The sequence below is a fragment of the Rhinatrema bivittatum genome, chromosome 17 (assembly GCF_901001135.1).
Source record: "Rhinatrema bivittatum chromosome 17, aRhiBiv1.1, whole genome shotgun sequence".
In the NCBI taxonomy this organism is placed as follows: Eukaryota; Metazoa; Chordata; class Amphibia; order Gymnophiona; family Rhinatrematidae; genus Rhinatrema; species Rhinatrema bivittatum.
Window position 1 is genome coordinate 21,316,864 of NC_042631.1, and position 24,307 is coordinate 21,341,170.

The following is a 24,307-nucleotide window of genomic DNA, read 5'->3' on the forward strand; positions in this document are numbered from 1 at the left end:
TGAGTTTTGATCCTTGTTCCTTCTAGTCTGCTAACAAAGGATCATGGGGGCTAAGTGCACTGAGATGGCTGAGAAGGCATCATTGGACCAAAATCTCAAAAAGCTGCATAGACTTTGGTTGGCTGTACAGCTCAGGAATGCCTACAGTATTTTTCTTGTTACAACTGCACACATAAGAGCTGGTCATCATTCCATACGTTCAGATCACATGACCACATCACACCGAGCCAAAAATACCTCCAACAATCCTACATAAGGCTCCAAACCGAGACCTCTCGGAAGCAGGAGTGTAGCTATATCTTAAACTTTAGTGGGTCCAACAATTCCATGAATCCAAATTTGGAAATATTCTCATATTTCCTTGGATGCCAATGTAATGAGCATCCAGTTCTTAGGAAGTCAATGACTTTACCCTATAAATTTTGGAGTATTTCTACATTTTCAAATAAAAATGTAATAAACCAAGGTTAAGGAAGCCCTGGCTTAAAGGACACATTGCAGTGGGGCCACCAGACCAACGCAAGCCAGAAATGGTCCACTTAAAGCATGCGCCAACTCGCTGTAAATAGAGGCAAGAGAGAGAGTTCTCGAGAGAGACCATAAATAATAAAACTTTAAAGGTAAGGACAAGATAGGATGGGAAAAGCGAGAAAGACGATGTGATGCAGTGAAGGGGGAAAAAAGGCAAATAGGGTAACCAAATTATAGGTTGGAACTGGGTTTACAGATGAAACAGGTTTGTGACCTCTGCAGTGACAGACGGAGGCCGCTATCATTCATTTCTAGCTTGCTAGCTTTTGCATGGCTTTGTGACCCATGAGGACCCTTCATTTCATTTAGTTAACCCTTGCTATCCCCAGAAACCTGCGCTGTGATTACAGGCATTATCAGAAATATTTAAAGCGGTAGGTCTAATTCATTTAATAATCTATTCCATTACAATGTATCATTCAATCCCATCATTACTGTGTTGTAATCCGATACTTTTGTATTATATTAAACAGTTACTGTATCCTGAAAAATAAAGAAAAATGTATTGCTGTTCAGAGGGAGGAATCTATCCCAGTCCTAGTGTATTCGTATTCTGTAGCAGAAGAGTTGTCCCACCATTCATACATCCAAGTATTTCAAATGTCACACAGTGCTGAAGTCCACAGTGTACACAGTGCTGTAAGTCCACAGTGTACAATTTGAAATGCCACATGCCATTTCTGATCAGTTAAGAGGGATTCTCCCTTCTAAAGCAAAGGCTGGTGACTCTGCAGTTCCTGGTGGTCTCAGAGACAGGCACGGACCCGTCCTTTCTGGATGGTGGCAAGACAACTGGCGGAACAGCGTTGGAAAGCTCGCACCGCTGCTCCCTGTACTGTCCGTGCTTTGTACAGAAACTGAGAATATCAAGTCCCAGTGTCCTCTCCCTGTGGCGTTTTTTTTCACAAGCCTCGCCAGGGACTTGAAAACCCCCAAAGAAGCGCAGTATTGAATTCTATTGCCGACCTGCCCCGTCCCAAGGATTACATGCCAAGCCAGCAAGAGAGACAAATGAAGCTGCGGTGATCACCACACTTATACCTTTTTTTTTTTTTTGGTGCTAAGCATGTAACTGCAGAACTTTGTGATAGTCGCCAGCCAGAAACAGAATCAACCAGAATGGCTGGTTTAACTGCATCTGCTGATTATCGCCAAGATGTGCAGCTGCCCGTTACACATCAGGGTAGGCTACTCCAATCCTCAAGTGCCCCAAACATGCCAGGTTTTCAGGATATCTACAGCGAATATGCATGAGAGAGCTTTATATGCACCGCCTCCAACTACCTCAAGCATATTCATTGTGGATAGCCTGTAGCGCTCGAAGAGCGGAGCTGCCTACCCCCTGTGTTGTATGAATCAACCCCAATGAATTGGTGACAACACAAGCAAGAAGACTCATGAGAGTCCCATCTATTCAGCACTACAAAAAAAAAGCAAATTTGGAGCAACACAGGTGAATAATGTCCTGAAAACTAGTCTGGTAGTTTCATGTTTCCAATGTGTGCCCTACAGCAGCATAAATCATTTTCTTTCCCTAAGGTAGCAAAGAATGCAATTTAGCTGAGGCACTGATTTATACAGAGAAACGTCTGCTAGGCTACTCTGGGTACAGATCAGCCAGCAGTAACATAGAAAAGACGGCAGAAAAGGACCAAATGATGCATCCTGTCTGCCCAGCAAGCTTATGCCAGTATCTGCTGCACTGTGCAGGTCACCCTCCTGCTTATCTGTTTCCCAGACCGTAAAAGTTGGGGCCCTCGGATGCTGTTTGAATCCAATTTCCCTTAACCCCTGCCGCGGAGGCAGAGAGCAATGATGGAGCCGCATCAAAAGTATCAGGCTTAGTGATTAAGGGTAGTAAAAGCCGCATCAGCAAGTTACCCCCATGTTTATTTGTTCCCCAAACTGTAAAAGTCAGGGCCCTCATTTTCAGAATAATTAAAATGTCAATTTTGTTTTTAACTAAGAAAAAATATAAGTAATTCTATCTTAAAAAAAAAAAAAAGCAGCCCAAATGTAATTTGTCCTTATGTGTAATCTATTACCTCACGGCTAGCATCTGCATCTCATCATATAGTGCAAGTCTGCCACCTAGTGCTTTACAGAAGCATACAGGGTCATATAGTGGTTTCACTGCCAGAAAACTCATTGCCGGCAGCAGGACACCTGCTCTGGATCCTTACTCGGACATTCACCTGGAGTGTGGAAGGTCCAGAACAGGGTCCATGCCACACAGTCCCACGCTCCCAAGCACTGCACCGCTCGCTGGGCTTCACTCTAACACTGCAGCTAAGCATTTCATTTGGGCCACTTCTTTGCTTTTTTTTTTTTTGTGATCTAGGCCTAGCATATCTTGTGCTTTGAAATGCCACTTAACAGAACTGAAACACACACACAAAAGGAGCAAAAAAAAAAGTATTCGGCTTCCATTAGGGTGGGTAGATTGCAATATTTGAATTAATATCAATTTTTAAAAGTGCACTCAGAACCCTGTGGTCTGCTTTGGGTCCCTGACATCAGGCCACTGACCGTTTGACGAAAAGCCTTCTCTCTACAGACGCCGACTCTCTGGAACGCACCACCCACACACATCCAAGATGCGACCTCGCTCTGTTTTCAGAAGAAAGGCAGGGCCGGTGCAACGGTATTAGGCACCCTAGGAAAACCTTCTGCCCTGCACCTGCCCGTCATGTCCCCCCCTTCTACCTCCATGCCATGTCCTCCCTGTCAGGCCACTCACCGAGATCCTCCCCCCCCCCTCCCCCAGTAGGCAGGCTGGATCTGGTCGGAGGGGCACAGACGCTGGGGGTGGGACAGGTCTCGTCTTCGCAGTGCCCTGCTGCACTGCTCCCGTTCCGCTCCTCCTCGAGTGCGCACGCAGCAGATAGCACGAGCTTCCCTGCTGCGTCTGCGCGTTCGATTACAGTCAGCCTTCTGTGCACGGGGGGGGGGGGGGGGGGGAGGGAGGGGAGGGGCGCGGACTCGCCAACAGAAGTGAGGGTGAAGCATTTGCAGGGGCCCCGGGGAGCGACTCGGGGAGAGATTCAAGTGAAGCCTTTGAGCCGGTAGCGGGGTGAGGATGGGGGGGGGGGGGGGGGTCGCTCGTCACTGAAATATCCTGCCGGCAGCTGCTGAGCTGCCGCTACTGCCGCTGTGGCAGACACCCCCCGAGCCCCCGATTAATTTATCTGCACTGCCGTGAGACCGTCACTATGCTGGATCTTGCCGCGTGCCGCGGCGGCTGCTGCTCCTGGGATGCTGGCGCCCCAGGCCGCCTCCCTGTTCAGCTAGTGCTTCCGCCGGCCCTGGACAGACGTGAGCACATCTCTACTAACTTGCCTTCCCTGGCGGTCGCACATTGCCGGTCCATGTCTGGCACGATGGGATCCGAATCCTTCACCGTAAGACACCTTGGGGTTGGGTGCCTGTGACAAGAGGGGAAACAGAGATGAAGAAACGGTCGGCAATTCAGGCAGGAGACTCCGCCCCAGGGAAGAAAAACAAAAGCACAGCTAAAGCTGTACCTAGAGAAGAAAAAAAATAAAAGGGTGTCCCTGGAGTGGAGACCTGGGAGAAAACGCTACCCAGCCCAGCCTCACCTTCCCGGGCCTGTGAGATGCGAATGAAAGAAATATAGGGAGGGCTGGAGCTGTATTACTGAAGGGTTAGAAACAGAAAGAAGAGCACCCGGAGAAAGTTGGGGGCCTCGGCAGCAGCAGAGGACTGCAGAAGATGGGGGCACAGCCCCAGAGAAAGCAGGGTGCAGGGTGGAACAAGGAGGAGAGAGAGAGAGAGAGAGAGAGAGAAAGAGAGCAGCCTCCCAGGCAGCGAGAAAGATGAAGTGCAAGGAAGGACCCGGGAGAGCCACAGCTAAGAGCGTGGAAGAAGAGGTGACCGGAGTGACGTGTGCCCCCAGGTCAAATGTAGAAGGTTCATGCCATTTTACAACTGGGTTATTGTCTTAAGACCACTTCCAAAATGTAGAAATGTGGAACTTTTTTCTTTTGACTTTCCAAATTTGAACTGAAGCCCCCAGTCACATGCACCCGACCTATGATGGCAGTAACATCTTTGGAAAACGGGATCTCATTTTGGGCCACTCAAACACGCATCACCTGCTGCTTTCTGCACCCTGGAGATCAATGCACTACCTGGCGTAGCATTTCCCCAACGGCCTCTGCATGTTTCTGGGCTCAAAGCCCCACTGATGAAAGTTTTCACTGGGGTTGTGCTTCACAGGTAGTGAAATTTCACTATGCAACAGAATTTTATTCAAATTCATAATTAATGAGCACCTGCAATGCTAAATCATGCAAAGCGGCTCATTCTTTCTGAATTCAGTGAAAACATCTTCACGGATTGGTTTTCGCAAACTACGTCTTAGTGAAGCCTAACTTCTCTCACTTTACCCATCCCCATGGCTATACTTTGTGTGCACGTTTACTACTCAGTTCATTTGCACGAGTAGCATAAATTCATGCGAAGTGGCTGAAAACTTGCAGGCTGAGAACGTCAGCCTCACAGGCAGCAGGGTGCATACAAACTAACCGCCTCTCTTTCACTGCTGATGTATACTTTTCTCCTCTCAGCTTCAGAGGCTGCCAGTTTGCATCACTAACCACACACCATGTGCAGCACCTGCAATGTCCATGCTACAGGAGGAGCCTGCACATTACCCAATTAGCATTAGGGTTGCAAATAGTAGGTCACTGTCCTGGCAGGAGGATACAAGACAACAGCCGTGATATCACCGAGTTTTCCAGCAATTCAAGTAAGCCACCAAGTTTTATCAGAAACATAACAAGTTCCATGCAGAACTAAGTCTACTTTCCAGAACACGCGCATGCAAGCCCATTAAAAAACCCGTTACTGGGATCCCCTTGGAGCCTCTGACAGATCTTAGAGTGGTCTGGACACCGAACACAAATTTCATTGGGAAGGACACACATTTACACTCCGGCAGGCGTGGTGAGGTTATAAGGCCTTCTTCCCTTCGGAGAATAGGGGAGAAGAGGAGGCCCCAGAGAAACATCCAAAGAGATTCAAGGGGTAGCAGGGGTCCCCAGAAAACACGCCAGCTTCAGAAAGCTTAACCCCCATCCACTGATTCGATCAGTCTGCTCACCACCCTTACTTCCTGGCACACGGACAGATCTCGCGCGTGCATCAGAGCCCGGGACTCTTAAGGCAGGCAGACGCGCCATGTTTTTCCACCAAGATTCAGCGAGCGAGCGAGCTCTGTGCAATTCTACTAACACAAAGGAAAAGCCAGGTGACCAGTGTCAGTGGTTATGAAAGTTACTCCCTGAAAATGAAGCGCAGGGCATTCTAGCCACAGCACCAGTCCAGCGATGCCAGCCCCCCCACGTGCCAGCTCCTGCTAGCCTGGAGCAGCCTTAGCGCTTTTTAGTTGACAGCAGGCAGAGCTGCACCACCCCCACTAGATGTCAGCCGAAAGCTTCCCTGCGTCCCCAGTACAAGAAAGCTTCAGTCTCCTCAAGTAGCAGAAAAGCTGGGGAGAACCCCTTGATGTAAGAAAAATAAAACAAACGAATAGCACGTCCCCGTTCTCCAAGTTTTGGAAATGCCTATTCACGTCAATCTATGCTGCCTGGTTCAAGAGTACAAAAAAAAAAAAAATCTTTCTACCAACTTTAAACCAGACTTGGGTTGATGAGGTGGGAGTAGGCAAAACCCCATCCTCCCCCCCCCCCCCAACTCGGTTTTCAGACTAGCTGAGCAAGTAAGATGAGAAATTGGTATTAACCACCAAGAACGGCAGCTGCAATTCAGATCAATTATTTTAAGCTCCCCTGCCAGGTTCTGTAAGAAAGAGAGAGATAAGTCATTCTGCAAGAGAATGGCTGTGCTCACCGTTAAGCACAGATCGCACCCCCTCCCCTCCCCCAGAGAAACCACGGGATTAGGCAGTAAAGGATTTCAGCTCTGTCTTCATTTACTTCTTTGCTCTGATTCACATGACAGCACCTGAAGGACTGCTTTCGAAACACGGCCCCGTGTAGAGCATCGAGTACAGTCGACACTGTGAGATAAACCATAGATAAGTTTATCGACACTTTTTAATTCCATTTAAAATATATAATATTTCAACATGGGAAACTGTGTGCACCATATGAGTGAGAGCAATACAGTTTATACGAGCAGAGTTTCAATGTAGTTGTTCACTTACAAGTTTCTAATTTGTGGGCATATGAGATAATATCCCCTGCTCATACATATCAATACACAAATCCTTACCCTCTGTACCTGTACAGATTAATTACAGGTCTTAAATATTTTTGGGAGTGATCTTTTGTTGCGTTAGGATTATTGTAACACGTGTAGGATGTAGGCTTGGCCTTCAGAAAACCATGCGTTAAGGGAATTACAATTATAAGATAGTAAACCTCCCATACCAGAACAGAACTAACTGTCAGCAGTCAAACAGCAACAACCCTGTCTATGAAAAGGCAGCACTGCAAATATTACACCAGGCCATAAAACACCAATACACCTCCTATTATAAAAAAAAAACAACAGAATAAGCCATCTATTTATTACCTATACAGAAACTACACACGAGCAGAATACTTCACCTCAGTCACACATGCAGAACACAGATAGACCCTCACCAAATACAGAATAAGAGACCATAAAGTATACAAAGAAATGTGCAGACAAAAACTGAATTGGAAACCACAACAAGCTATACTCTGTATGAAGTGCAACAATGGAAAAACAGAAACATCACTATTTCACATGAATCATCACAGAATAAAAGCCAGAATTATAAATCATTAATAATAGTAAAAACAATGCTAATAAAAAGAACATTTCATAACAGCTGATGAATAAAACATGCAATAATTAACTAAAAAATATGTAAAAATTGTCCAAAACAAAATATTTCAAAAACAGCAGATACTTCCCCTGCTTTCCATATCTGGGAGCTTTTGATTTCCAGATACCCTGAGATTGTCGTGGATTAGCCGGAGGTAGGGACTGGTTGCAGTGTATACAATCTTTGTTTTCTCTCACATACACACTCCCTTCAATTCACACATGTTCTCTCACTCACCCTCATTAATACACACATGCCTCCTCTCTCACTCACACTCAGTCATGCATATACATGCTCTTTCATTCACACACACTCCCCTCTCTCACATCCCCTCCTCTCACTCACTTTTCTCCCCTTCTGGAAGCAGAAGCAGCAACATCCTCCTTCAGCCCCCACGGCTGCTGGGACAGCGACTGCTTCTGCTCTTTATGACCACAGAGGCCAACACTGCGCCACCTCCTGCTCCTTCCAGCCATGGTGATGGCATTTCCTTTTTGGGACCCACCCCGGTGGGAAGGAGGAGGATGCCATTGCTATGCCTCCCCCAAAAACTGTGGTGCTCTAGGCAGCCCCGATAACCCATGACTGCCAGCAGATCTGCAGGTGCCATGGTCCTGGGGCCGTGCCAAAAACCACAGGCTGCACTGTGTGAGGTCCCACCCAGGCCCCGCGCATTAGGCAGCCGATGCAAGTCTGACAATACTTCAGGTGTTCCCTGTGCCTGGCAACATGGATCAGTGCTTACCGAGGCCTCCTTTTCTGCTTGCAGTGGTCATTGTTTCAGATATTTCTCTGATATTCTCACCCTGCATCTTTACTTTTTCCAAGGTTACTGGAAGTTTTCTACTGCATTACTGTTGTGTGTGCTCTGAAGGCCGTAATTAGCAAAAGGCTCATGAGAAACCCAAATGGTAGACTTCCATAATAATCAACTCCGCTTATGCACCAATAAACGTTTACTTCAAACTGTTTGCACAACTCCTTAAGTCTTAGAAAGCAGGCCCCTCACCTGTGGGTTGGGGCTGTTATTAGTTGTGTTTGTTGGACCCTACACCAACAAAATCCTGCGACATCTTCTCTTACTAGCGTAGAGAGCCCCTTGGGATCTCCACTAGATGGCCCTAGTTTGTAACACGGGGTACAGGAGAGGAGCGCCCCCCTGTGGAAGGTCTGCTGGAAAGCAGTCAGCATGGGAGCTCATGGTGGCATTTTTTAGTTGACGTTTTATGGAGAAGCAGTATATTTCTTTGGTCCCCTATCTCTGGGGTGGGTTAGGCCTCGTGACCCAGGATAGGAAGCAGGCAGTTTACCTCTCTGGTCCATAACCTGGCTAATAGGAGTTGCCTCAGTTTTTGCAGTCTGTATAAGGGTGCCAGACAACACATCCACATTACCTTTAGTGAATTACATCCAAAGAAGAGCTTCAGCCCCTAAAACCTTGGCCCTCGAGGTTTATCTCCCCCCCCCCCCCCCACACACACACACTTTTGTAGAATCAATGCCCTAGGGCTGTTACACTGAGCAAGGACTTGGCCCTGGGACCTCGTGTGACACTTGTCTTCCTGGATAGCACCAAAAGAGGGGCTACACTAGGATTGCCAGCTGTTCAGTATTTGGCCAACCTGGCCGGTTTTGATGGAGGCTAACGGTACCTTTAACGGAAGATTTAGTGCCTGCGTTCTGTCAACCACCAGCCTCCACAGCTTTTCCTCCCCTGTGCACCTAAATCTCCCCCAAAACCTCCCTTGTGCAACACCAGAGACCTTGAAGCAGGGGCTGGTCCGATACCCAACTGCAGCAGCAGCAGCAGAGACTGCTGTGAAGGTCTGCAGAGCAGGGTCTTGACCAGCCAGTGCTCTCCCCTGAGCTCCGCGGTGGCCTCACCTAGGAGATTCGGGGCCTGGGAGCAGAGTGCCCTTACCCCCTTCCCCTCCTGTTCCCTGCAGACTTCCTGAGGAAGGGGAAAGAGGGTGGGATCGGAGCAGAACACAATTTCTCTGCTCCCTTCACCAGCTCTTGCTCCCTGCAGGCTTCCTGAAGGGGAGGGCATGGAGCAGTAAACAGAGGCCCAGATCTTCCTATTGTCCCCCCCGAGTGACTCAGCAATTGATGCAAATTCCCAAAGCCGATCTCAGGTAGTAGGGTAGTGCCCCCAGCCTACCCACTTCCACAGCTAGGTAACCCAGCTGCTGCCAGCACAGATGGAGGGCAGCAAAGCAGCCCCTGCATCAAGGAGAAAACAGCGGGGAAGGTGAGGTGCGTGCCGTGCCAGACCTGTCGCTGATAGGCAGCTGTGTAAGGGGGCGGGCACAAGACTGAAGATTGGCCCAAGCTCAATCTAATTTGGTGAGGAGGGATTTGGAAGGGTAAACCCTGGGTCAAATTATGGAAGCGCCATCAAGACAGAGATTCTAGGAGCTCCTGCGTGATGCCGATCCTCTCCTGGCAACAGACGCTTATAGATCTCCTCCTGATGGTCAGTAATGGACAGCTTCTCTTTGCACCTGAACTCACTGGCCTGCTTCTTGGACACGGTGAAGCCATTTTAGTCTAAAAACAGATGGTCAGAAGAAAACAAAAAAAAGACATTCAGCCTGGTAGCCTTCTGGCAACAAATCACATCAGGGAAAGAAAAAAAAAAAAAAAAAGGTTAACTTAAGATGCCAAAAATCCAAGAAGGGGTTCTCGGGCCAAAGAGAAAAATAAAAATTCTCCAGAGCAGGAAACAGGACCATTGGAAGGGATGGGTGAGGGGCCCGGTTGCCAGTGCGACCTGCAGGAGGGGGGAGGGGGGAGGGGCTGCATCGTCTGAGGACGGGTCCATTCCTTCCCCTCTGGCCAAGGCTTGTCCCCACCCTCCAGACTGCCCAGGGCTCCCCCCAGCGGCAGAGGTCTGGCAGTAAAAGATGCATTTCCGCAGTTCTGGCGGACGGAGATGAATAGTGGGGGGAGAGGAGCTCCTGCACACGAGCCCTTAAAGGCTTTTATAACCTCTGCAGAAAGCTCTGCAAGAATCTTATCCGTTTGGTGCGAAGCGGTCGTGTGACTATGGTGAAGGCCTCCTTTTCAGGAAAAAAGAAATAGCCAATTCATCCCGTTCAGATGCAAAGAGTTTCTGAGGAGAGATAAGACTAAGACACAGGCTCCTGCAGCCTGGATAAGGAGGAAACATTGCCAAGGTCATCAACTTTCCATCCAGCAAAGTGAAGGCAGCCCTGCTGGTCCCATCACCGGCGTAAAACTAAACAAAGCTATAAAGTGGCCCGTGTGCTTAAGAGCATTAAAAATGTACTTTTACGCTGATTTTAGCGCACTTTTCTCCACCCCCCCCCCCCGAAACAAGAGACTCACTAAAGGGTGTTTAACTCTTAGCAAGTCCTGCGTTTGAGCCGATGAACTCTCACGTGCAGGGCAGCCGGTGACAATTTGGTGCCAAAAGGAGGGGCGGGAGCAACTAGAGAGATTGTTTTGCCTAATTAGGGTCCCGGGGCCCCAGTGGGTAAGGGAGGGCCCTGAGGGGGCCAGGGCTACCCTCTGGGGGTGAAAGGTCAGATGCCTGGAAGAATCTGCTTTGGGGGGTGGAAGGCAGTCAGTCATTCTCCAGGTTACCTATGGGTGGCGGGTGGGGCAGGGTAGCATTAATTGCACCCCTTGGGGTATAGTTAACTTTTAGAGGGGGTTACCATGGATTGCAAAGTTTATCTCGATCCGCACTAAGCCTTTTTAACATTAATCAGCTGTTGTGCATATGTTGCCATTTGACATCTTACTAATTTTTCTCATTCAGTCAAATTGTTCTGCACTTTACTGATATCGCATTAAAGCCACTTAGTAAATAGGTCCCTCAATTAGATAAATACAAACTTTAAGGAGATGTTCTTCAAAAAGAAAGCTGATGATCTAAAAGTGAAACTGTTTTTATTCTTTAAGTCTATGACTACCCCGTATATAATATGTGAATGTGTAAAAGATGTTCAAGCTCAGGACTTCAAGGTCACATGTTTTACGCTGGGCTCTGGATTCAACTTAAGACGCATTAAAAGCAGCTCAGATCAATACAATTAAAATCAGACAAAATAAAGACGCAAAGCCCCATTTCGGCAGATATTACCACAAGGAATAGGATTTATTCTTAGATGGCAGCACTTACATAGAAACATAGAAGTGACGGCAGAAGAAGGCCAAACGGCCCATCCAGTCTGCCCAGCAAGCTTTCACACCTATTTGTTTTCATACTTATCTGTTACTCTGACCGCTGAGGTCAGGGCCCTTATTGGTAACTTATTGGTTCCAATTCCCTTCCACCCCCACCATCGATGCAGACAGCAGTGCTGGAGCTGCATCTAAGTGAAGTATCTAGTTAATTGGTTTGGGGTAGTAACCGCCGTTATAAGCAAGCTACTCCCGTTTGTTTACCCTGCCTGTGCAATTCAGCCATTGTTGGTTGTCTGAATAAAAATCCTCTTTACTTAATTCCCTCTGTTGCTGAAGCAGTGAGCTGCGCTGGATACTTATTCCAAGTCAAGTATCATGCTTAATTGATTCAGGGTAGTAGAAGCAAGCTACACCCATGCTTATTTGTTTACCTAGACTATGTAATTCATTCCTTGTTGGTTGATGCTGAATATAAATCATCTTTTCTTCATTTTCCCTGCCGTTGAAGGAGAGAGCTATGCTGGATGTGCATTGAAAGTGAAGTATCAGGTTTATTTGATTTGGGGTAGTAACTGCCGTAACAAGCAAGCTACTCCCCTGCTTTTTTGTGGATGCAAATCCTTTTTTCCACATTTCCTCTTGCCGTTGAAGCATAGAGCAATATTGGAGTCACATTAACTGTGTGTATGTTCATTGAATAAGGATATTAATCTCCAGGCAGTAGCCATCATTCCCGCAAGCCACCCCTTGCCTCTTCTCTTCATTCACATCCTCTAGACTTTATGGATCCACCGTGTTTATATCCCACGCCCCTTTGAAATCCTTCACAGTTTTGGTCTTCACCACTTCCTCTGGAAGGGCGTTCCAGGCATCCGCCACCCTCTCCGTGAAGAAATACTTCCTGACATTGGTTCTGAGTCTTCCTCCCTGGAGTTTTAAATCGTGACCCCTGGGTTCTGCTGATTTTTTGCAACGGAAAAGGTTTGTCTTTGGATCATTAAAACCTTTCAAGTATCTGAAAGTCTGTATCATATCACCCCTGCTCCTCCTTTCCTCCAGGGTGTACATATTTAGATTCTTCAATCTCTCCTCATAAGTCATTCTATGAAGACCTTCCACCTTTTTGGTGGAAGGTCTTCATAGAAGCAATCGGAACGAGGTAAGCCGCAGGGGCCATGGCCTGACCCTAATCTTGCACTTCCCGCAGAGCTGCTGCAGGAGACTTTGGGGGCAGCAGCTACCTGGTGGCAGGAGGAGAGCAGGAGTGCACCAACCACGTCCTCCATGCCCGAGACCCGACTGCTGTGGTTCCGAGCAGCAACAGGGCCAGGTGGCAGAGGAGGAGGAGGAGGGGCACAGCGCCTCGTCCTGCTGCTGCTAAGGGGAATGGAATGGGGGCAGAGGTCACAAAGAGGGCAGGAGCTCCAGCTTATGGTCAGGGAATGCCCCATCTAAAGGGGCATCCCCTAGCCACAAACCTTCAAAAGCATTATGAGCGTCTCTGAAAAACGAAAATTTCAAGCACTATTCCCTGTGCCACCTTCATGCGTAGTAACTGCATTTACATAAAAATGGCGAGTGCCCACGTCCCGCAGCGTCGGGAAATGTGCATCACACTGACATTCCTGATGGACTAAGGGCCAGCAATATCCGTGGCAATGCACGTCTTTGGAAGAACTGGAAGTAGCAATATTACCCGCCGGGCCAGGCATCTCTTAGTGACCTCAAGGCTCGGAGGGTAACTGTGATTTAAACTGGCTACAAAAACAGAGGCTCAAGGCCTATCGGGGGATCGGGCATCCCCAGGTGGGCCGGTCGCGCCCATCACGAGATTTTTTTTTTTTTTTTTTTTTTAACTTCCAGGCCAAAGACAAGAAGAGGGTCTGCTGGCGCCGCGGCCCAAAAAGAAACCCGCGGGCAGGGCCGGTGGAAGCACTAGGCCTGGGCCGCCGCGAGCAGTGGTATCCCGAGGGGAGCCAATGCCCCCGGGCGCAGGGAGGCTCATGCGGCACTGCGACAGGCAGATCGGCAGGGCCGTGGTGAGGCTCACGTCACCATGACCCGAAGTAAAAGATCCGTGTTAAAACGCGCTGATGCTCCTCCTCCTTCCTGCCTGTGCAGCCCCAGAAGTAAACTTTGCCGGAGCCGCAGCATCAGCGCGTGCAGAAGAGCAACGCAGCCCGAGAAGAGGCGGCCGCCACCACGGATCCCACATTGCGGGCGGCCCGAGAAGATCAGAGCCGCTGCAGAGCCCTCCTGTGGCGACCCGCGTAGAGGAGGCCCAGAGTCTGTAGAGTGTGTGTGCATTTTTGAGATGAGTTGAGAGATTGTGTGTGAGAGTGAGGACCTGAATGTTTGCAGAGACAGCATGTGAGAGCCTCTGTGTGTGTGAGAGAGAGACAGCATGTGCCAGCGAGAGACTGTGTGTATGAATGATTGTATGAGAGAGAGCCTGTGACAGTGAGAGCCTGTGTGTGTGTGAGAGAGAGAAATGCATGTGAGAATGAGAACCTGACTGTGTTTGAGGGAAGAAGATAGATGGAGAGAAAAGAAATAGAAAAAAAAGACAATATAAAAGGAATTGGCAAAAAAAAATAAGAAAGGGAAGGTGGGGAAAAAAAGCCTGTGACCAACCAATTAGAAAACTAAGATCAGACAGCAAAGGTAAAAAAATAAATAAATAAATAAATAAATTACTTTTTAGTGTTTGGCACATGTAATCTTTGGGAATGTGCAAGAATAGCACTTTCTCTATGCGGATCTCACAACGTACGAGATCAGGATGGAGAAAATGGAAGCCCATGGGGCCTGCACAGAGGAGGCAGCAGAATGGGCTTCAGTGCCAGTAACAGCAATCGGCACCTCCCCAATAGCCATGCAACAGCAGTGACAGTGGCAGCAGAGGAATGAGAGAGGCTCTGAGGTTGCTGGCAAAAGAGAGGGGGGTCTGCCTTTAGTGTGTGCATGTGTATGAATGGGAGTCTGTGTGTGTGAATGCATGGGTGCCCGCCTGGGGGTCTGTGTGTGTGTGTGTGTGTGAGAGAATGACTGGGAACTTGCCTGGGTGTGTGTGTTTGTGTGTATGTGAGGGAGCCAGTGCGTGTGAGAGCATGAGTGTGTATGAGAAAATCCAAGGGAGTAAGAGTTTGTGTGTGGAGAGGGAGAGAGTGTCTTAGAGCCTGAGAGTGTGTCAGTGTCAGTGAGAGCGAGAGGTTATGGTGGATATAAGAGTATGTGACAGTGTATGTGTGAGAGAGAATGGACATGTGAGTATGTGTGAGAGAGAGGATAACCTCCTAATCCTCAACAATATCAGGGTGCCTGGAAATCAAGAGCTCGCACAGAAGGGGACAGCAGGGGCTTTTTAAATCCTTAGTTTTAATTATTGAATATTATTTGATGTCTGCTCTTTTTGAAATATTTTATTGGTGTTATATACACATTTTTGAAAAATTTCCCCGAGTTAAATTACTGGAGGTTCTATTCATCAGCAGTTTTGAAATATATATTTTTAGTATGATTTTCCTATTGGGATGTTTTATAGTTCTTGATTTTATTGTTTGATGTTTTATGAGGAATGGTAGTATTTTCTGTTTTTCCATTGCTGCATTACATACAGTCTAACTTGTTGTGATTTCCAGTTCAATTTGTCTGTGCATATTTTATGGTCCCTTTATTCTGTATTTGGTGACTCACCAAATTGTATGTGTAATTGGGTACCCATGGGCCAGTATGGAGAAAAATCCCCCGGGCCACTATTTTCCTACAATCCGCCCCTGCTCAAGGCAGAAGGCTATCAGATTGGAGTTTCCCTCAAAAATTCTCAGGAGTCCTGCTTTTCCCAATAGAAAGTTCCAACAGGAGATGTCAGCTAGCGCACCCAAGTCCCTACGCGCCTGTGACAGGAACAGACTGAGAATTAAAAACAAAATACTTTATTCCTATCCGTGGGCACAGAAAAAACCCCAACACAAGTAATGCATCGTTGATTTATTTTATTAAAATTATATTTCTACAGTACAGTAAAACTGCTTTAAACAGATATTCATTATTTGGTCTGCTACAACCCTTCCCCTTGCACCTTGCTAAAGATGGCTTAAGTCAGTGTTGAAAGCCTGTGAGCAAAGAGTCAACAAATGCAGCCTCACTGACCTCACCTTCTGAAGACAGGGTTTGGAAATGTTGAAATTATCTTTGTTCCACAGCTTACTTTTACCATGGTGTCACTAGGTCTACAAACAGCCCTGTCTACTTAATACAGAAGCTTTCTTACTCCTGTGAACACCTTCTTAATCCAGTAGAAACAAGGCTCCTTAGTAAAGAGCTTGCTGTACAAACTGTGGGATTTATTACACTATTTGCTAGCAAATATCAAGTATCTCTCACTTCTGTAAAACCATAGGAAAATTCCATTAGTTATTAAATCTTATACAAGTAAAAAAAAAAAAAAAAAAAAATGGATAGGAGATGACTAGATCTTTGCACTGTGATAGGCACTTGGGGATTTAAAAGCACAATAAAATGCATTCCAGGTGAAATCCTATCTTATCTAATCTGATTTGCTAGGCAAAAAAGGGAGTCAATGTTATGGCATCAGGTCTATAAATACAGATCTACATTTATTTACATTTCAATTGTTTAAGAGCACTTTGCAACTCTAAATATTCTGGTTACAAAAGATCGCCCCGCTTAGTTGGGAACTGTAGGTATGGAAAAAAGGTGAGCCTTTAACGGGAAGGTGCAGGTAATCTCCGCGTGGACTCCCTGGCTCACATGCTATAGTTAGGATACAATTCAAGCCATGGGGCTGTCACCTTAACAAGGCGCAGCCACATACGTTTGTTTTTCCTAACAAGAAGTAGGCATTACCTCCATGTATGTGCATGCTGGGAAATGTATTTGACTTCTCTGGAGAACATATATATTGGATAGTATGAAAAGGTTAAAACTGTATATCCTGGCACTCAAAAGTGACTCAATGGAGCAACTGTGTGCACACAAAAGGTCCGGAGCCCTTCAATGCATGTTTTCTTTGGGTCCACAGTCCATAACTTAGGCCTTACCGGAAGCTGTTACGTGCCAGAGGAAAAGCTCAGACTATAACACATGGGACATTAAACCTCAAAACCAATGCGAGATGTCTCATCAAGAATTTAGGGGATACCCCATAGCAACTAGCCACTATTGTTTCGTCAGTTAATGTCCAGAACATCTCACCCTATGTCAGCTTGCCTCCAATGGGAACGCAATCATGACCAGGTATTTAATGAGCTTTGGCATCACTTAAAAAGCAGTAAAGCATTAGTGAAGCATAACAGAACAGTAGATGATAACAGCGGAAAAAGATCAAATGGCCCGTCCAGTCTGTCCAGTTATTTCTGTCCACCCTGCTAAGGAAATATTCCAGCTGCCACCCACAGAACACGACCGCCTGTAAGATCACTCCCTGTGTAGGAGAGATTCTCTCATCTTCCTCCTTAGCACTTCAGCCTCCTGGATAGATGAACATGCAAGACCCCTTACTTAATTCCACCATGTAAGCACAAAGCTGTTGGCATAAGAGCACAAGATATGCCAAGCTGCGTCAAACCAAAGGCCCACTGAGCCCAGCATCCTGTCTCCAACAGTGACCAGTCCGGGTCACAAGTACTTGGCAGATCCCAAACAGTCCCTCTAAAAGCTCACGTGATGGTGCATAGGAGATCTCATGGCCCTACTAGCATCGACATAGGATCTAATATGGCTTCTTGTCACCCTAATGGCTCAGTTCAAACTTACCTAGGGGTATATGGGCTAGTAAAGAGACCTAGACTACTCTGACAGGCTAGTGATTTTCCTGCACACATCTCCCCCCTTTGTGGGAGGCTGGTGCCCGTACACAAGCAGGCCAATGCAATATGATCATGCGTTAAAGGGGCGCTCATGATTGAGCTCCCACTCCCTTAACACGCGCCAATCTACCTCTACTGGGTACCCGATTTAATATTTAAATCATGTGCCGTGGTAAAAAGGAAGCGCTAGGGGAAAATGCACGCCCCTAGCACCTCCTCGGCAGCGGGTGCCCGGGAGAGCTGGCTGTCAGCCAGTTAGGAAAATGGACGCTCAATTAACGAGCACCCGCTTTCCTAACCTGACCACTGGCACACTTTTTTGGGGGGGAGGGCATTTCTAATTTTTTTAGTTCCTCCAACTTAATATCACCATGATATTAAGTAGAAGGAAGAACAGAAAATGGAGAAATTACTTACCTGCTTTCATTTTCTTTACTGTAGACAGATGGACTCAGGACCAATGGGTTTTATGCTCCCCTGCCAGCAGATGGAGACAGAGTCAGATTTCAAAGTTGACGTCACCCTAGATACACCCCTGCAATGACCTCAGTCCTCTAGTATTCTCTTCAAAAGCCACTGTGGACATACTAGTGAAAAAACTTGATTAAAATATGATTAAAAAGCTGTACTCAAACACTGAACCCCAGTAAGATTATACTCTGATCTAGGGACTGGATGTTGGGTTACCCGTAATGTCTTGAATTAGATATCCACTTCACGGACAATTCCTTGGCACCGTTCTTGGGCAGCCGAGGGTGGGAGGCTGAGTCCATCTGTCTACACTAAGGAAAACGAAATTATCAGGTAAGTAAATTCTCCACCTCGCAGTGCGCCGACCAAGCCTAAAGCAGAGCCTAGCCCACCGGTGGGAATGGGGGGGCCACTCAACCTGCTCAGAAGCCCACTTCCCCTTACCCCATCGGGATCAGGAACGTCGTTGGTACAGCGCGCCGAGCAAGGAGACCAGAGGAAGTCTTACCAAAACCCCTCGAATAGTCTCAAGGTAAATTTTTTTTTTTTTTTAAATTTAAAACTTACCTGTTCTCAGCACTTACTGGCTGAGTACAGACAAGGTCTCCAGCTGTAGGGGGAGAGGGCTTTGGCCATCACCGCCGCGCTCTGCTTCCTGCACCCACTGCCTTTCAGCTGCTTCAGCAGCAAAGTCCACGCCAGGAACCGGCTACCGGATCAAGGCACAGCTCTGAGGGATCTCGGAAATCACCTTAGGAATTCTCAACTGGGGGAGGGAACTTTACGAATCACCGCAGGACAGCGGGGCTTACATTTTCTAATTTAGAATGTAGAATTTCTCCTTCCAAAAAAGTACAGTAATCCCCATAGGGAGAGGTACGTCCATCATTTGCTGGAGACGGAGAATACTGGAGGGCTGAAGTTACTGCAGTGACGTCAGCTTTACAGCCTTACTCCATCTCCATCTGCTGGCAGGGGGGCATAACCCATCGGTCCTGAGTCCATCTGGCTACATTCTAGGAAAGCAGTATTTTGGGTTCCTCCAAAATTAAATCCTGCTTGGGGCAGATAATAGATAATAGCCTCATCAACATGCATTTTCGTGTGATGAGCGCTATTACCTATGCGCACAATCGGATGCACATTTTTGACGCGCTAACCCCCATTTCGCTTCTGGGATTATGGATGCACGTTGAGCCGTGCGCCGCAACCAGCTTACGGTACTGCACCGGCCTGAAAGTTGTAATTTGACTCTATGCCTTTCAAAGCCAAATGTTAAAATACCAAAAAAAATTCCCAACAAAAAGTACTGAATGTGCCGTGCAGAAAGTCCGGATGCAGCCTCACTTTTACATTTACCTATCCAAAGCAGATATTGGTTAAAAATAAAAAAAAAAAACAAACAAACAATCCTCTCCTTTCTCAAGAAACAGAGTTTTACAATGAAAGCAGCTCCTGAAGGAAAGGTTCGTCCATGTAAAAACAACACCCCCTTGGACTAGAGAGGAGGGTCAGAAAACTGTGGCTGCCCAACACAGTGCAGGCACTGTCTGGAAAAAAACAGCCCCCCCACCCAAAAAAAAAAAAAATTCAGCCCCCGCCTTAGGGTTAGTCTGCTACAGGCTCCTTGTCTAAGCAAGCATCTAACAAGAACGAACTGCGGTCCTGACAGTGCGGCCTTGTGGCTTTACTAAGAGAGAAATACGTACGACTGAAGAACACTAACTCATGCTCAATGATTCAATCAAGTTCTCCCTTCATTTCGGGACTACATCACGGGCTGATGCTCCCTTTTCTAATTTGTTAAACGTATACGAAACAGGGAAATAATTTATGGAACAGTGACACGCACGACTGGACAAATTTTGCGCACCACAAATAGCCAAAGCGGGCTGACCAATTCAGCATTTTTCTAATGTTGCAGATCTGCTCCCTGTGGAGGTGCGGCCCGAGGAGCACAATTGGAATCTGCCTCTCTCGAAGGAGGCCTGTATGCCAAAAGCATACTAACATCCATTAACACACATTAATATGCATCGTTATTCATTAACACATGCTGGGTAGTAAATGGGCCCCAGTAATTTCGATGCAGGCAACGTGCATTACTGCTTGTTGACAAGAGCAGAGCTTGAAGGATGGAGAAAGACGTGTAGCTACCAGACTCTGCCATCATCTGTCCTTACTACGCGCGTCTATCTTGTCATCGCAATGTATTTCTTACACATTTATCATCCTGTGCTCATTACATATCTGTTATGCTCAAGCCATTTACAACGATTCAATGGTGCTGCATCCACAAGCTTTTCTAGGCAGGAGATTCCATTCTTGGCCACCCTAGTAGGAACAGCTCTTTCTTAAAATCAATTTGATTCTTTTTTTCTTGGACCTTCAAGTATTTTTCATTTGTTTTTGGTTGTTTTTGTTTTTATCACCACCTAATGGATGGGTCACTTTTTACATCTAAGTAATGGATGGGTCACGTCGGAGCTGGTGATCAGGGTCTCCAAAAATGAATACTCTGCATATATTTGGTCCGATTTGCATTGCTTTAGCTACCATGCCAAAACGGACCTGTTTGCAATGGATAAGGTCACCCCTGCTCCAACCGGTCCAAGCACAGTATTTAGAAATGATGATCATACCCTGCGCTCCTTCTCTTCGAGGTAAAACACTGTTAACTGCCTTAGTCAGATCCCCACAGGCAAACAGTCCAACACCCTAAACAGACCAGGCTCCCATTCCTGGGTCGTCTTTTCCTAGCTCTGCTCCATCCCATTTGGATGCATAGGAACATCTCACGCACACAGGCATGTTCGCTCCCATCTCAGCCCTGATTTTAGAACAAAAAAAAAAAAAAAGTGCTCTCTCCGGCCACAAATCAGTGAGAAGGCGCGCAGCGCAGCCTGCAGACCGTGGACAGGGACCACGCTGCCGCCTCCCGGAGCTGGGCTGAAACCACCGGCTCATTCATTTCACACAGGCCAACCTTTGTAAGATCCCTGCCGACCTGAGCTGGATTTGGACTGGTGACCTAAATGTGCGTCTGTTTGGAGTCCTGGCTAACAGTGACGGCACAGACAGGAATTTGGTTTTTTTTTTCTTTCGATTAAGATACAAAGCTAATGAAAATCAGGGGTAAAAAGAGCCCCTAACACGTTGTCAGCAGCGAAGCCATCTGTGCAATGGACACACACTGAAAGGAAAGCGTAGGAACGTCACCGTTACACAGAGGAACAGAAGGCTTCCCTTTATAAAAAAAAAAAAAAGAAGAGCAGAGTGTGAAGTGGTGGCAGAATGCTGATGGGGTAACAGCAGGGTCCCTTTAATACTGTTAAGTTGTAGCTCTAAGTTTTCCAGTCATGCACAGCCACTCAGGAGTCTTTAGCATACAGAAATGATCTAGCCGGAAATCGCTTTCTATAGAGACCTAAACAGGGGACATTCAAATCGGGTGGTAAATTGTGAACATCACATTCTTGGAAGCTCTGCACAACTGCGAGCCGTGCTCTCTTTCCCCTTCGTGTTATACGACGACGAATTCACTCGGTGGCAGTGTTTTTTTTCTCCTGCCAGGTCTTCTCTCTTTCAGCCAGCTCGGCAGGGGTGAAAGAGGCTGGTCCCCAGTTTGTGATCAGCGCAGGAGTTTTCGATCCTGGAAAAGACACAGACCAATGCTTAACGGCCCTCGCCTTTAAAGGGTCATGGCTCTGGTTATAAAAAGAAAAAAAAAAAAAAGCAGCACGTCACGCCTTACATGCAAGGATGCCAGGAAGCACCGCAACGAATTGTACAGCTACCCCCCCCAAAAGGCGAGCACACAGGATCCTTCGTTCAGAAACACGATGGAGACTAAAACAGGAGTCCTTTGTTCAAACTGCAAAAGAATGCCAGGGACTCCCAAATGGTGTTTCACGCCCCCCAACCACTGCCCCCTATCCTAGCAATGGTTACGTCATTTTAGCTTGGTTTAGGAAATGTTAGTCTCCTATTGAACATACCGTTCGATTGCCTATATATTTCAGTCAAAGCTCATTTAATTTTTCTCTAGATACAAACCAAAAATCAAGCAAAGACAGAAATCTGTGAGAACCACCATAGAGAGGGTCGTGCAATGGATGCTAGGTTAGCTCATGTTGCAATAAGGTAGATGTGTTACATATGTGTTGAAAGACACAGACACAATGAATGTGTTCTCTTACTTAAGGCTGCAGCTCTAACAATAGAAATTATTGGAATCCCATGTCACATCCGACTCTCACTCCTGAAGAAACGTTTGCTTTTATGGGTCCTTGGAAGCTCCTCCCCCTGAGCCACACCCACAGTTAGGAGTCTAAGGAAGCCGGGCAGCTTCTGCTAAGAGTCCCACGCGGGGCATCGCGCAGGCTGCAGGCCAGACATGGAGAGGAGGCCGTCGCCATAATAAAATCTAAGCAGCACAAGGAACAGATTATAAGGGAGGGGCGAAAGAGTAAGACCAAAAGAGGAAATGCAGCCCGTACAGTAACATGGCAGATGATGGAAAGAAAAAGGAGAACTGGCCAGTCCATTCTGTCCAGCTATTCCCAACGAAGGTGTAAAACTGATATTCCAGATTATGTAAACCAGATTATACCTAAGTAATAAAAACAGAGCTATTGCGAGAAGGCTTCAGACACGTCTTCTCTTTTGTGACAAAATCTTGAAAGCAGTCGCCAGCTGCAAATGAAGGAAGTTTGTGCTTTTAACACACACAGTCGAAAACTAATCTTAAGCAAGGCAAAATAAACTGATAAAAAAAAGACGGCCAGTGAAAACCTTCTCTTCCTGAACGGTGCTGCTTTTTTTTGTTTTTTGTTGTGGGAGCAGGAGGTTAAACTTTCACATGAAGGCCGTTTTCTGAGCTCGGGCCTGACCTGGCTGCTTAGAGAGATGCGACGGCCATTTCATGGAGGGGTTGCGGAAGGCCTCTGACCCTGGGCCCGTACACACACTCTCCCCTCTGCAGCAGTTTAAGGTAGCTCTCTCCCCCCCCCCCAGCAAGCCTCACCAACGGGAAGAGCTATAAATGAACGCAGCTCATCTGGGATTCCTCCCTGTTGCCTCACCTGGCTGAATCAGTCGAATTAATCCTTCGTGCTGCTGAGCCACTTTATCTTTCCAGCTCTTGGTTTTGCTGGCTGCAACATCCAACTTCTTTTTCACCTCCTAAAGCAAGAAACCAGAACAGTTAAACCTTGCAGTACGCGGCAGGCTCAGACTGCCTCACAGTTCCCAGGCAAGATGTCCTACAAGCAAGCCATGCAACCGTTACCCTCCCGGAGCAGGGGATCTCTCAATAACGCTGCAGGAATGGCGGAATCAGGCCCGGGCACAGATGCAACCGCCCAGTGACATGAGAAGACCAAGCAGCTGATCACTACGGCCAGAGAATAAAAGGCACACCAGCAGCTACCATCTCTCCGAATTGCTCCCAGTCCATGAGGACGGGTCTGTATTTTTGGAGCCAGATTTCCTCCCGTCTCGGATAAAGAGAAGCGAGTTTTCCAGTCTGGGCTGCAATTTCAGAGGAAGGAACCTCCGTCCCCATTCTGTGGCAACTCACAGAAACTCTGGCCTTGCTGTATTCAATTAGGAAAATCATCCATTCACCCAGGCAACGCTACATCTGCATCAATCTCTGAATGCCTTAGCTGCCTGCATTACAAAATGCGACGTGAGAGTGTTCGGGGGGGGAGGGGGGCACAGCCAACAGACGAGCACACCTGATATCCTCTGGGCACACCAGGAATGCAAGCCTCAAGTAACAGAAGGTGCCCTTTATCATGCTCCTGCTGTGGCCTGAACACTGCCATCTTTTCTTGGCTACAGACATCTTTGGCAAACTGCTCCAGTCTTACAAATGCACACTTTGATTAAAAATAAACAAACAGACAAGTTTTCCAGCAAGCAGCAGCATTTGTAGGCAGGCACAAAGAGGTCCCAACTCAGAGTTTTTAAAGTAACAGCACCAAGCAATTGTTTACCAGGGCCAACAGTGCACGGGCGAGAGTGCAAATGTGGCTCTCAACTCACATTGCAACTGATCTCCTCTGTTTCACAGGCGAGGAATTACCTTTTGGAAGAGCCACATGTGCCGAAGCAAGGGACTGAGGTGCAAACAACCCCGAAGCGGATCCAGCATTTTATATGTAGACAAAAAACACTTCACAGGTGGAAGATGTTTAAGACTTATTTGTGCATCAGCCAGGGTGGGATGGTGGGCATTAGCTGTTCTCTAAAGCGAGCCCCCCTTGGAGTTATTTTTACATCTGGGCAGGACTGTCACAAGTGTCGACAGAAGCGAAAACCCACACACTGAAGGTAAATTAAGGAGAACTCCAACCATGCCCTATTCAGAACAACTGAAAACCTGTGGACAGAGAAAGCTATGCACCCAGGAACCCATTTGCACTCAACACACAAGAAGGCCATCGCAGGCTCATCTTCAACGCTGCATTTA

At 47.2% G+C, this 24,307-nt stretch overlaps 1 protein-coding gene across 2 annotated transcripts in view; it reads right to left on the reverse strand.

The window, feature by feature from the left end:
* Window positions 1–3,672: 3,672 nt before the first annotated feature.
* The window catches only part of SWAP70 (switching B cell complex subunit SWAP70), an 83,388-nt gene continuing 62,753 nt past the window's right edge, over window positions 3,673–24,307 (reverse strand). Inside the window, exons 11-12 of one of the 2 annotated variants that reach the window (XM_029582840.1) lie at window positions 22,914–23,013; window positions 3,673–3,956 (exon numbers count right to left, since the gene is read on the reverse strand). In XM_029582840.1, the coding sequence (XP_029438700.1) occupies window positions 3,928–3,956; window positions 22,914–23,013 (129 nt within the window). In that variant the 3' untranslated portion in view covers window positions 3,673–3,927. Of the gene's footprint in view, window positions 3,957–20,840; window positions 21,482–22,913; window positions 23,014–24,307 lie in introns of those variants that run through there. The other variant, XM_029582839.1, reaches the window with a different exon arrangement.